The sequence below is a fragment of the Dunckerocampus dactyliophorus genome, chromosome 18 (assembly GCF_027744805.1).
Source record: "Dunckerocampus dactyliophorus isolate RoL2022-P2 chromosome 18, RoL_Ddac_1.1, whole genome shotgun sequence".
Classification (NCBI taxonomy): Eukaryota; Metazoa; Chordata; class Actinopteri; order Syngnathiformes; family Syngnathidae; genus Dunckerocampus; species Dunckerocampus dactyliophorus.
Window position 1 is genome coordinate 17,399,664 of NC_072836.1, and position 13,700 is coordinate 17,413,363.

Here is a 13,700-nt window from a genome sequence, read left to right on the forward strand (position 1 = left end):
CAAGTTTATTGTCATAAAATTGCGACTTTGTCGTTACAGTACGGCTTTTTTCTTGTAAAGTTACAGCCATTTTTTTCCCCAACTGTTTCACCTATAAATTTGTTTTTCGTAAGTATGACTTTATTCCCATAACATTTTGAATTTATTCTCTTTTTTTCCCCAATTGACTAGTTGTTTTGTTTGTTTTTCATAATATTACGACTTTCTTTAATATTTTAACTTTATGCTTCTAAAACGATGTTATTTTCCCAAATCATATCACGACTTTATTCTTGTAAAATTACTGCTGATTTTTCTATTTTTGCTGCTGCTGTTGTTTTTTTTTTTTAAATTTTCTTGTTAAATTATACTTTTAATATGTGCCACAGGCCGCAAATGGCCCGCGGGCCGCACATTTGGGCTTCTTTCTGGTGTGTGAGGTGTGTCTGTGAGCTTGAAGGAGGAAGAGAAGAACTTTGAGGGGCGGTCCGCTCTGCAGCGGTGGAGGGTCGTGGACAGGAAGACTGGCTGAGGAGATAAAACTTGTTTGATTGCATCGAGCTGTCAGTCAGCGTCGGGTCATCTGGATGAGTTTAAAAAAAGAAGGCTTTTGACGGAAGGCAGAACCAGCTTGCAGATCTTCCAGAAATCAAGATTTGGTCTTATCACCGTCTTTACCCCTGCTGTGTTGATTGACATTGTTTGTCTATTTTCCCAAAAGAATCTATTGTCATGGGAATCCTGCCTACAATGTTGCTTTGGTGTCTTTTGTCCAGTTTGTCCCATCCTGGAATGGAAATGGGGGACAGTAGGGTGCTTTGTTTCCCTCCTCTGCCTGCTTCCCAGCTGGTTCAATGGACCTGCTTGAAATCCAACACCCCCGTCCCGCCCGGGAGAGTGGTGTGCCCCGTGCACTCAAGAGCACAAAACCTGCACTGTGGTGGTTAAAAAAGGGGACCAACTTCACAATGGTGAGGCCATCAAACATTTATGAAGCTTGTCTGGGAGTTTGTTAATCTGCGCCAAAAACGACACATGACAATCACAAGGCCCTGGAGGGCGCCCGATTTGTCCTGCCACTGAGTAACCATGGTGCCTGGCAGAGTGTCACCGCGTGGTTATTCTTTATGCTGATCAAAGGAGCCAAACTCACAGGAGCGCCGCCCCCTCTCAGAGGAGCGGGGCGGGAAAGAGAGGAGGAAAAAGCGATATGGAGACTTGAAAGAGTGACCAGCTGAGTGTGACAGCCTCTCTATCAAGGCAGCTTACTGTAGAAGTTGCTTGCACAGAGGGAGGCTAGATCCACTTAGACATTTCAGCTCTTTAATAAGAGTTGTGGGCCGTGCTGGAGTGAAAACAGCCCGCAGCCAGAGATGCACTCCATTGTGTGCACGGCAGGCCTGCAGTTGCACAGCGGCAGCGGCAGCCTCTCTAACACACGCGCACACACACACACACCACAAACACACACTCCTTCACGCTCACGCAGACCACAGACTGCCTCCTCCACGTCAGCCTCACAGTTGAGCTCCATGTGCAGAGCAGCCGACAGATGATTATTATACGGCTCTTTTAGGCACAGCATGCATCCAATAATACCGCATGATAATAATACTACAACTGCACTGGATGAATAACCCTTCATAGAGTACTGGTCAAAAGTATTAGGCCATCATGACCAATGTTGTTTTCATTTTAGGAATGCTGTAGAGACATTATTTAACTACATCATCACTTTTAGTGCGTAGACGTCCAAAAAGGCTGCATTGGGGACAAAAATGAAGAAAAAAAAGTATATATGTTGATAGTTTGCAGGCACAGAGGATAACAAACATGAATACCTGAATACATGAATACATTTGAACCGATACAGGACTGATATCCGCTACCGGTAGTCAACGATACCAATTTGGTGATTTGGTTTGGTTAAAATAGGGCTGTTTGGTCGTTTCTACACACCACGTATTAAGAGTGTCTTCTTCCAGAACATTAACATTTAGTAAACAGGTGGGTTTTATTTGAACCAAATACTTTTAAAAAAACATGACTTATTTCAGCTTCTGTAGCTTTAATTTGTCTCCTTGTTGGTATAAATATTGCCCCCTCCCTCAAGCTTCGTCTTCTTCTCTTGCGAATTGAATGTTGTTATGAGCGGCGCCATGGCACTCCACGGAGATTGGCGTTTTTCTACCGAAACATGGCACCTTTTGATTTTACGTGAATCGGTGCTTGGCAGGACCGACGAAAATGGTGCCCATCCCTAGCAACTACTCATGAACATGTGATGAAATTACCGATGGCTTCAATGATTAAAAGTGACTCAAACAGGGAAAACAAGTTCCCATGGTTGTACATTTATCCAGATTTTCAGCAACATTTTGTAGTAGCTTCTTGCCCGTGCATCTGTCGTACTATTTTTACAAAATTACGACATATAAAAGGTCATTAAAACAGCAACACTAATACTGGTGGGCGAAGACTTTTGCGTGATAATGGGTGCTTCAGTGTGTTATTGCAGTTCTCTGAACAAGATGACGACTACGTCTATATAAAGACTAATAGGATGATGTAAATACCAGCTTCTGGTAAAAAACCCCAACTCTGAGTCAATGCAGCATCAGATTCAAAGAGGTGGTCTTGTGATGTGTTTTAAGAATATTAAATGAGGCCTGGCATTGTTTTGGAATGATTGGTATTCAAAGCAACTTCACAGTTTTTGGTGCCAAAGCCTTCCAGAGGGACACTCTTCTAGAGTCGCTTAAGGGGCTCCACTCACTGGCCACTTTATTAGGTACACCTGCACACAGATCCAATGCAAGAACTCAGAGAGGTCATCATTTCATAATATGGCAACAATTGTCGTTGCTGTGAGGTGTTGTACAAGCGTTGCGTCTTATCTTGCTCCTGTGTCGAGTTTTGGTATAGCCAGCCAAATTTGGTCAAATGTGTGTAAGCAATTGGCAAAAAGTGTAAGTGATTCTAGTTGGGGTGTCACAAGATCTCGCAAGATTAAAACGTGAGAAGATTTCTTGTTCAGAAAAAAAAACGTCTTGTGGGTGCTAGGCCTGGGACAAAAATAAATAAATAAATAAATTACTATCACTACTAAATTACTATTATCACACAATAAATGAACTCTCTTGCCTCCAAACAGGCAGGGAGACGGTTCACTCTGTGCATTGGATTCAGCACCTTGGTGCATTTGTTCCAAAGAACAACGGCATGAACGGAGTGAGCCCTTTTGTCAGTCATACAGTCTCTTTGATTTGATGAGTGGGGGCAGCGCCCCTACCATGCACACAGAGTACAGAAAAGTGAAGCCTTGTGAGGAGCAATTCAAGGTAAAGCACTAGAAATTAAATTACGGTAGTAAATTACAATATATTGTCATATATTTTTTCATTGTACTTTTCCTAAAAGTAATGCTAAAATCTTGTGTGACTTGTTCTCGTAGACCCAATCTCATGTATCGTCTCATCTCGTGAACTGAGTGTCCTGTGATACCCTTACTTCCTAGTCTTTATTAAGCTACATGGCAAAATACCAGAAGCACGTTATTCTTTATCAAATTCTTTATAAAAGCAACATTTTTCACACTTTTATTGTATAGGATCTCATTGGATTGGGCAAATGATGTGACCAATGTGTGTATAGAAGTGAAGTTGCCACACATCCTACAGAGCTTACATGACAGAAATGAATGTCATATTATTAATTCTCCCTGATGTTAACTTTTAAAATTACCTCCAGCGACAAATTAATGACTCAGCTGGAAAATGTACTTAGTGGTGAGTTCTTCTGGGACAATGTTAGAAGATATCACATTTACTTTTGTATGCCAAGCACATTTTCATGGTCTTTTACATATGAGAAGGCCAAGATGTACACGTTTCTAAATAAGAACATACAGTATTCAGATTATGGTGTTTATATAAGTTTCTTATCGCGCGTACCTTTCATAATCCTGTTTACATGTACTGTACATGTGTATGTGTGCTGAGTATAGTGCATGGTGGAGCCCTTGCGTCATATGTTCCTTTCAACTGTCAATCTTCCTTAAAACCAAGAACATAACTAGCATTCCCCTCTTAGACTACAACTGTGTTTTTAGTCATCTTGCCTTGAAAAATCCCTGTTCCTGCGTTAAATGCTCAAGAAAAACAGGAACAGAAGGGATGTATGGACCACTGCTGCTACTATCAGATCAAAACAATAAAACACTCAGTCTGTAGTGACAAAGGCGTAACATGAAGGTAATTTGCATCATTTTATCCTTTTCAACCATCACTCAGGTTAGCCACTGCAAAGCAAACACACACTTACAATAAAGCACTTTACAGTGTTCCCACGTTTGTCACGGGGGTGAGGTTCGAAAATAACCCGCAATAGGTGAAATCTGCAAAGTAGTCAGCTTTATTTTTTTCCAGTTATTATAATGTAAATCCCCTCACCATACACTTTATACGTTTTTCTCAGAGAGGCAATAACATTTTCTCACATTTAAACACTCTCAAAGTTCAAACCTTTGTTTGAATTTTAATGATCAACCTACGAGGTCGGACACATAAGAAATCATTAATAGTGACTAACGTGTATTTCACAGTTCCTCTGACCGTGCCTCTTCGTCCTGGTGCCTCTCCGGTGAAGCGTTTTTGCATTCTTGTTTAAACTTATTGCTGCTGTCGTCCTTCTTTATGCAACGAACCGACGATTCACAGCCGCGGAACTTCTACCTTCCTTCAGCAAGTCCGGAAGTCCAACTTTTTGTGCGATGGTTAGCAACCTCCTCTTCCTTTTGGTTGCGACCGCAGGTGCCTTTGTCCGTGCAGAACGTTTCGTCGACATTGTGGGTTTTGTCGGGGAGAAAACTTGCAAACATGCATCACTTCAGATCCACACTGCTAGCAATCGAACCACAACAGGAGACATGGCACGGAGGAGTTGGATTGACAATGGTCTACAGTCCCAAAATTACACCATCAAAAATCGAGGCAGCGAAAGGTGAACCGCGATGTAGCGAGGGACGACTGTACTTTCACAAGTAATGACACACACGGTGACACTTCTGGCGTCCACGGGAAGCCTGGTGTTCATTATGAATTTGTTCCAGAAGGTCCAATGAAAACTGAAACGTACGACAACTGAAGCAATTTTTCCCATAGGAAACAATGTAAAATGTAAATCCAAATCCAACTTCTGGGGTGTATTTTCCCCAAAAATTCCCGTCAAATTCCAAATTGTAATCCATCAAGGGGCCACTGACTTTCCATGGTAGGCTTTAGCTGGTTTTGAGAGAGAAAAGCTGTATTGTATTGCATTAATCACATTGAAATGTTTGAGTGGTCATAAATACGTTAGAACTGACAGTTAGCCTGCAGACTCAATTCCAGTATATCCCAGTTGGCTAATGCATTGTTTATTAATGGCAGATATGAAACCTCAATGAGATGCTGATATTACATTTAAAGTTCCTAATGTGGTGTGCACCAAGATTTGGGAACATCCTGCCAGTAGTTTTTGCCTCCTGCTGACAAACAAACCGGCAGAGGCCCGTGAAAACATGCCCTCTAAAATAGTGAGCGACAGATTAGAAGCAGATTAGGGAAATACGTGGTCGTTGCAGCCTTAATTGGATTACTTGTCCCGTCCAGAGGTTGTCTGATCTCAGTCAGGACATACTGACGGCTTGTTCACCATATGTTTCAGGTTTGTTGTGCCCCACATAATAACATTGTAAACACTCTGTATTTTGTACCTACAGTACACTTCATCTGTAAGATGCTTGCTAACAACAGCCTCCTTACTAGTGTTTAGAGACTGTGTTTTGTGAGTAGATTTCGCTTTGATGTCAGGAAGTTGGTCAGAGCAGAGGGAAGCATATTGAGAGAAGATGTGTCAACAGTTCCTGTGTAACACTTCCCTCCTCTGAGGGAAAGTTTGTGTCACGGAGACGCAGTTCATCTTCAAACAATGTTCTTCTAGGAGGACTTTTGCACACAGTAGAGAAGTAAATGGTATTGAACGCACACTAAACATTGCAGTAGAGCTGAGCTGACGGTAAATTTACATTTCATATTTTACTTCCAGTGTTAACTGAGTGGATAGCTAGATTACTTAAAGGCTAGTTATGTACCTCCTGCCATCTGGTGGAAGAACATGTAATGGTTCTGCTTGTCAGTATACAGTACGTCGCTGGCTTAGATAGATGAACAACACTTGGTGTGGGGTTTACGGTAACACGTGGAGAGTTCCGAGCCGTTTTTGTGCTTTAGTGTTGTCAGTAAATGTAGTTAAAAGAATATCAGTAAATATTGCCACAAGAGTATCCGCCACACAAAGCCGTCAGACGTCACAAACCCTCAACACTACGCAAAACCACTGGGGGGTCAAAATATCATACTTGCCTGTAGAGAGGAGTTGATTGCAGCCTCATTAAAAATTAATGATCAGGCTGAGTGAGCGCTTGTGTGTGTGTTTGTGTGCGGCGCTGTGGGTGTGTCGACAGCTCCATATTCTTTTGGTGTGATTGCATATTAAAGCCAACAGAGCTTTGGTATACGCGAGACGTCTGCAGTGATGTGAGCCCGTTGTGGTGGAGAGGAAGCTGAGCCGAAAGGCAAAGCTCTCAATTTGCTGGTCGATCTGCGTTTCTACCCTCACCTACGGACAAGATCATGAGCACAAACGGCCAAAATGAGTTTTCCCCGTAGGGTGGCTGGGCTCTCCCTTCAGCATCATCCCTGGGGAGGTGTTCAGGCTTCGGGGAAGGGTCCCAGGACGTGTTGGAGGGACTATGTCTCTCACCTGTCTCTGACGTGGGAACAAATCGGGATCCACCGGGAGGAGCTGGACAAAGCAGCCGGAGAGAGGGAAGTCTGGGCTTCCCTGCTTCAGCCGCTGCCCGCACGACACAACCTCGAATTAGCGGAAGAAGATGAATGGATGAAGAGCTCTGGTGTCGGAATTGTATCGGTATCGTCAAATTCCAGATTCAGGTTCCAAAGTGCAAAAGCATGGATCGACGAGCTGTAGTAGTAAATAAATGATAATTTTCAGATAATAACATTAAATTGAATCATTTCCAGCAAACACAATTACCAGAGTTAGGATTTTTCCTATAGTCTGCAGTGACGTCAAAGTGGATGTCAACTAGTGTTTATCACTGAAACACAATCCATAAAAGTCCTCCTTCTGCCCCTCACACATGCTTCAGGCCCTGGGGAAGTGTCTGCTCCAACAAACATTCAAAGAAGAAGACATGTCTCAGGCTGTCCAAAACAGATGTTACATTGTACTTGCAGTGAGGGAACACTGCTTTATGTGTCTTTCAGCCACAGATCATTCCGTATGTCCTCCTCTGATTGCATGTGCCCGTGCAGTACAAACTGGGAGATGGCACTTGGGTTTATCACACTCTTGTTGTGTCACCGTGAGGCACACGGTGCACATGCACTGATCACCGCAATAAAGATAAGAATGAGGATAATGAGCAAGCAGGGCCACGTCAGCACGTCCTTCTGGGACACCTTCTTGTCTTGTGTGTGCTCAGCAAATTCCACACATTGCAGGCCCGCTGGGAGCTTCCACTCCTCGCTGATACGAGCCCTATCAAGTTGTCACTACCCCAACCTTCCGCCACCCTTCTCGCTGTTCATAGGCAGAACTTTTGCAATGTCACGTCATTCATGAAATAATGATGACAGATGTTGACTACGCCATGTGGGATTCAAACCAAAACACACTGTAACCAAATCAGTTTTTACCAAAAGAAATCATGCAAATCCTAATAATCTGTTCCAGACCCCCAAAAACGTTAACACAAAACACTTTTTTCTTTATAGTATTACAATTATAGTTTTATATGCAAACAATGCAAAATGCATATAAATGATGAATGAAAGGGCTAAATGAATAGTTAACGTCACTTCTACCTTGAGTGACACCGTCTTCGTTGACAAACACGACTTTGCGGCAGTGCAGGGACACCACCTTCGTGTTTTACTATGAGTTGTTTTTTTAATTCAATAGTGTTGCTCAATAAACAAAGCAGAGCCATGTGGCGTAACTGTGTTAGCTAGCAAAGAACTACAGAGTCAACCGCTGATGATGTCATAGATGCGCGACGGAGCCGGGGGACAGTGACTTCTGTTTCCAATTTCCATGCTACCACAATGTTAACAGGGATGTTTTGTGATAAAACTAAGTTCCGTACGTAGTTGGACTTCCGCAGTCTATTAATTAACATGAAAAGAAGTGTACCATATTGTACGCTAACCAGGAAATATACATGAACAGAGGCAAAACGTTTGCGTACGTTTTGGTCCAAACTAAACAATATGAGGACCAGCGCATATGCAAACCGATGTTCCACTGTACTCGCAAAAGTCTAATGCCAAAATTAGATTTGTTTCATTTTAGCAAGCTAAATTGAACAGCTCGTTGTGCAAGCTATTTTGCCCTTTTTTGTTATTGGTGCCCTACCGTTTTAATAGTTTTACGTATTTTTTCTCGTATTTAACTTTACTGCCGGAGCAGCACTTCCAGTCCGCTCAACAAAATCCTGTCGGCCAGGGGTGTCCAAAGTGTTGCCTGGGGGCTATTTGGATAACTTAGAAAATTAACAAAAACAGCAAGAAAAATTGAAAAAGAGCAGTAATTTTATGAGAATGAAGTAATACTAATATAAAAAATTGTAACATCAGGAAAAACAATTTTAATTAAAATTGAATTTAAATTCATTTTCACAAAAATATTCACAATATTAGTAACAAAACACATAATAAAGTTGCAATTTTTTGAAAATTAGGCTGAAGGAAAATTTGTGATATTATGAAAATAAAGTCAAAATATTATGGGAATAAAGTCACAGTTTTATGAAAAAAAAATTACAAGAAGACAGTTGAAATATTTCCAACATATAAAAAAAAAACAACAACAAAAATGGAAAAACATGCAATGGAGATAAAATAATAATACACTTTGTCACCTACAACACAAAGCTGAGATACCGGCTGTTTTTTCTTGAAATATATATAACTATATCTAACTGGGTTGGTTTACAAAATGTAAAATATCAAAGTGGATTTTTTTTGGTATGCGGGCCTCGCTGGGAAACGTTTGGACACCCCTAAATTTAAGCAGTAAAGTCAGGCCTTTAAAATAAACGCAAAACACGATTGTGCCACGCCAGGCAGTCGGGGCTTGCATCAGGGGTGCTGGTATTTTCTATCAAATTTCCCTTTCCTTTCCCTTTCCTTATTTTCAAATGCAAATGTGGACAGGCATGTCACACAGTAGTTCGGGGAGTGTTGTGCGTTGTACCTTTCGTATCTTGTGTAGTAGAGACAATTCTGGAGGTGCGAATGTCGTCAAAAACGGTGATTCGGGCACGTTGAACTGAACATTAACTTGAAAAAGATAACAAAAAGGCGAGCTTCATCACTTTTTCTGTGGGGATTGCATAAAAGAGCTCGGTGTTGCGCTTGAGGTGAAGGACGACAAATCATAGACAATGACTTTTGTGTAATGATTGACTTGCCTGTTGAAAGTCCACGAGTCTTATCAGCCGCGCATCTGATCAGCACAAAACATGTTGAGCACACACTCGGCTAGAACTTGACACACACGAAGATGAAGATGTGTCATTCAGCATTTCTGGTGTCGGAACAACTATGATGACGGGCATGTTGTATTAAAGAGGACAAGAGAGAGAAGTTTATTATTCATATAACGCCATTTTTATTTCACTCATGTCCTCTCGTGTGCTTCGTCTCTTTCCTGGTGATCAAGTTTAACTGTGCCTCATGTTTTTGTCATTCTCCTCGCTCCTTTTTCTCCATGGCTTGTTCGTCAGAATTGGATGAGACCCCAAATACCCTGCTGTAAAAATGTACACGTGCCTTGGATACACATTGCTCATAACTCTAATCTGAAGTGTGATCCCAAGGATATTCTCCTATGTAATCTATTATTATTGTTGTGGTACTTCAATATACCATCACAAATTGAACAGCTTGTTGCGCAAATATAATAATTTCCTTATAAATGCATGCATTCAGACTTTGTATTTGCTCCAACAACCGCATGCCTTGCAGCGGGAATATATGGGTGTTTTTTTTGGCATGGGTATTGTGCATAGATATTCATTTGTATGCCCACATGTTGCAGTAGGTTGGTTACTTTGTGCGTCGTGTGTGTTGACGTGTTGTGTTGTTTGGATCGCGTTTTTGTACAAGCGTGCCACGATACAACTGAAAGTCAGGTTGCCGGCTACAGTTTTGATGTTAAAGGTTAAAAAAAAAAAAAAAAAAACGAATTTGGAAATACCCGGTGGGCCGGATTAAAATGCTTGGCGGGCCTGATGTGGCCCTCGGGCCGCAGTTTGCCCATGCCTGCAATAGAGAAATAGAATGATCAATTATTATGCTCATCCCAACAGGATAAGAATGAATTAAAGTAAGATTAAGTTTCCCAGTGAAGCGTTGCTTGATAAGTAAGCTTAGTCTTACATAAAACCGTCAATGGATTACAGTTTGGCAGAAAAGGATGAATCACAGCATCTCGCTTATGAGTCATTTACTAATGAGAGGTTGTTCATTTTTCTAGTTGACGGAAGGCAATGGTTTGTTTGCATTTTAAGAGGGAGGCTTGGATTAGAATGGGTCACAGTGACAAAGATTATCCTGACCTTCGTCTCCTGGGCTCCGACACGCTTATAAATTGTTCAGTGTTCTGACCACTTTGATGCACGAGCTATTAGCGTGTTCTCAGCTAAATAAAGAAACAGCATCATCCACGCAACGGAAGGGAGGTTGTGGGATTTAGGAGTTTTTTCCTGGATGACAATAACTCTTCCTGCCATCCTGGAGTGGGACTGGGTGAGACAAGGCGAGGGGAGGCGGTCAGAGGTCAACGCCCAGATTCCATTGTCCTTGTTAGCTCCTGGAACAAGCAAGGCAGGAGACTATGCCGGAAGCGGTCCCTTCCTCAAGTGCCCCTTGCTTACTCCTCCTCAAAGCTTCCCTCCAATCACACGCTTCCATTCTTTGACACCAAGACCCCCCTTCCTTCCTGGAGAGCAGCTGAAGTCACGTGGACTCAAAGTGCGGTTTTCTTTTGCGGAGGACTTTTACAAACGCACTGCTGAGGACATCAGCATGCAGCAGCCTCCTGCATGTTCAACCTGGGCATCATATTCATGCTTAACGAGTCCATGGAGCTCGGCGTCATCTTTGTGCCTCTTGTTCTTCCCGAGCAGACTCCCATGGTTGGGGAATTTACACAAAAGTGTGAGATGTTCTTGCATGACATGACAAGTGTATTCAAACGTGCTTTCTCTCCTCTGGTCCCTTGCAGGAGGTGAGCCCTGAGCTGCGACCACGTCTCTGTGTGATCCAGCGAGAGGCAAACGGATATGGCTTCAACCTGCACAGTGAGCGGGCGCGGCCTGGCCAGTACATCAGAGCTGTGGATGAGGACTCCCCTGCAGAGAGGGCAGGCCTGCAGCCCAAAGACAGGATAGTCCAGGTACTTCAAGCACAAAGCCACTCTGAGGAGCACAATCAGGAAAAGGATCAAGATTTGATCACATATAGGATGCCGTGATGTCTCATTTTTATGCCAATAACGATATTATCGAACATCCCTAACAAAAATGCTGGGTGCCAGAGGCGCTTGACTGTTTTTTCTGTATTTCAAGATTTGGTTGCTGTTACATGTTGGTGTGTTTATGGGGAACTCCTTGTCAACAGGCATTGTTCCAACACATAAGTCATGGCTACAGTAAATAATCAAACTAAAAGTCTTGTTGTCAAACTTACATAACCACACAGCAACTTGGGTCATAAATACTCATGAAACTAATAACTGGGTGTGAGTGAGGAACAAAAAAAAGAACTAAACAGACTTGGACACATGGGGGAAAACTACACAATTTCTTGTTGGCACCCAAGTACCCGTTTTAAAGTTTTAGTGAGTGTTGACTTGAGAGGCGTTTAACTTAACAGCCACCGTGTGAGGTCTTCAATCCCCTGCAGTTTAACAGTCTAACAGTGGAATAATCAGCTCTGACCACCTCTTCAATGCAGAGGCAGTAGCTCACCCTGTGAGGCTTTGGGAAAATGATGGAAACTGACTGGTTGCGGAAGAGGCAGCCGTTTGCTTCCCAAGTGCTGATTCAGTAATCCCTCCTTTGTTGCAGTTCAAGATCCGACCACGATTAGTGAATTTCCACAAAGTAGGATTCCTTTATAAATCAAACATGTTTACGAGCTTCTAAATACGTTTTTCAACATCATTAGAGCCCTCTAGACATGAAATAACACCCCTATAGTCACCTTTACACTCCTATTACCCAATATAGTAAACATAATGAGAGAAGATAAGACATAAATAAGATATAAATACGACATAAATAAGATAGGAATTGACGTCAGGGGTTGAGAGTTGAGTTTTAGCTTGCCGTAAGTAACGGTCGCAACAGTAGCCCGTGTTAGGGATTATTGTGCCTGTTGTGAGATAATTAAACCCTGCAATAAAAGACTTGTTCCGGCGATCAAGTCTGGTGCTTGCGCCGCTCAAAATTACAGTAACATTACTGACACCTAGTGACCATACCTTATGTCCTTTATAATAAACATAACATTAAGGAGTGGGGCAGGAGTACATAAAGGTTAGCAACACTAGCAAAGCTATGCGAGGTACAGTAACCAACATTATACTCACATTTTAACAGCAACGTCATGCTAGCTTAGCTTCGTCACTGAAAAATAACAAAAGAAAGATAAAGCAGATGATGAAATGTACAGCTCTCATGTATGTAACAGAGCAGAGCTCCAGGCTTTATTTTAAAATATGTAGCGAAGCCTGCTTCTTTCTTTCTTTTCTTTCTTTCTTTCTTTCTTTTTTCTACAAAGCTGTAGAAGTATTGTTTTGTTCATGATGTCCTGAAAACCCCTGAACTTCAAAACCAGCCTGTTGGCACCTCTTCTCTCTAACGTGGACAACAAGTGAGGGAATCGACAGATTTAACTCCCATTTGGCGCTCATAAACAGACTCTACATTACTTGTAACATCATTAAACAGTCAGCTGTGCATAATGGGGGACATTTACTGTAACTTTGATTTGATTGCATATGCAAAGAGACATCAGGTGTATTTTTAGAAAGGAGCTGTATACTATTCAACACATGATTGAAGTAGTGTAGTATAGAGTATATACAGATGTGTGGTTGTGTCTGTTTAGGCCTTTCCCAGGTTCATTGCCTGCTAATCGCCTTTCCACCACAATAGTGTCACAGACAGTGGCATCTTTATTCAGTAAACAAGACCTCAGCTAGTGAATAATCACATTGTGCAAGCCAGTGTGTGCAGAAAGTAAACAGAATGGAATCAAATATGGATGAAGACAGAGAGGTTTCATGGATTAAACATGGGTCGGTGAGGGGGCTCCCGGTCCCCCCTCCCCCCGATGGCCCCCAGACAGCCACACCACCCACTGAGGAGCGGGGCTTTGTGGGTATCAGACCGCCATTGTCGCTGCTATTACTGGCCGAGCTGCTATTGTCCAGCTTCCTCTGTGGGACCGGCTTAGGCAAGCAGGTCCACCCTATGACGTAATTACACACACACGCACATTTCTCACATGTTTTCCCATGGTGATTTCATCCAAGAACACCCAGTAGGGCCTGAAGGGGGCACCTCCTGGCACTGCACACTAGAA

General features: G+C 42.4%; 1 protein-coding gene across 1 annotated transcript in view; it reads left to right on the plus strand.

The window, feature by feature from the left end:
• The window catches only part of nherf1b (NHERF family PDZ scaffold protein 1b), a 29,091-nt gene that overhangs the window by 9,842 nt on the left and 5,549 nt on the right, over positions 1-13,700 (plus strand). Inside the window, exon 2 of the mRNA XM_054759132.1 lies at positions 11,335-11,505. Within this exon, the coding sequence (XP_054615107.1) occupies positions 11,335-11,505 (171 nt within the window). The remainder of the gene's footprint in view (positions 1-11,334; positions 11,506-13,700) is intronic.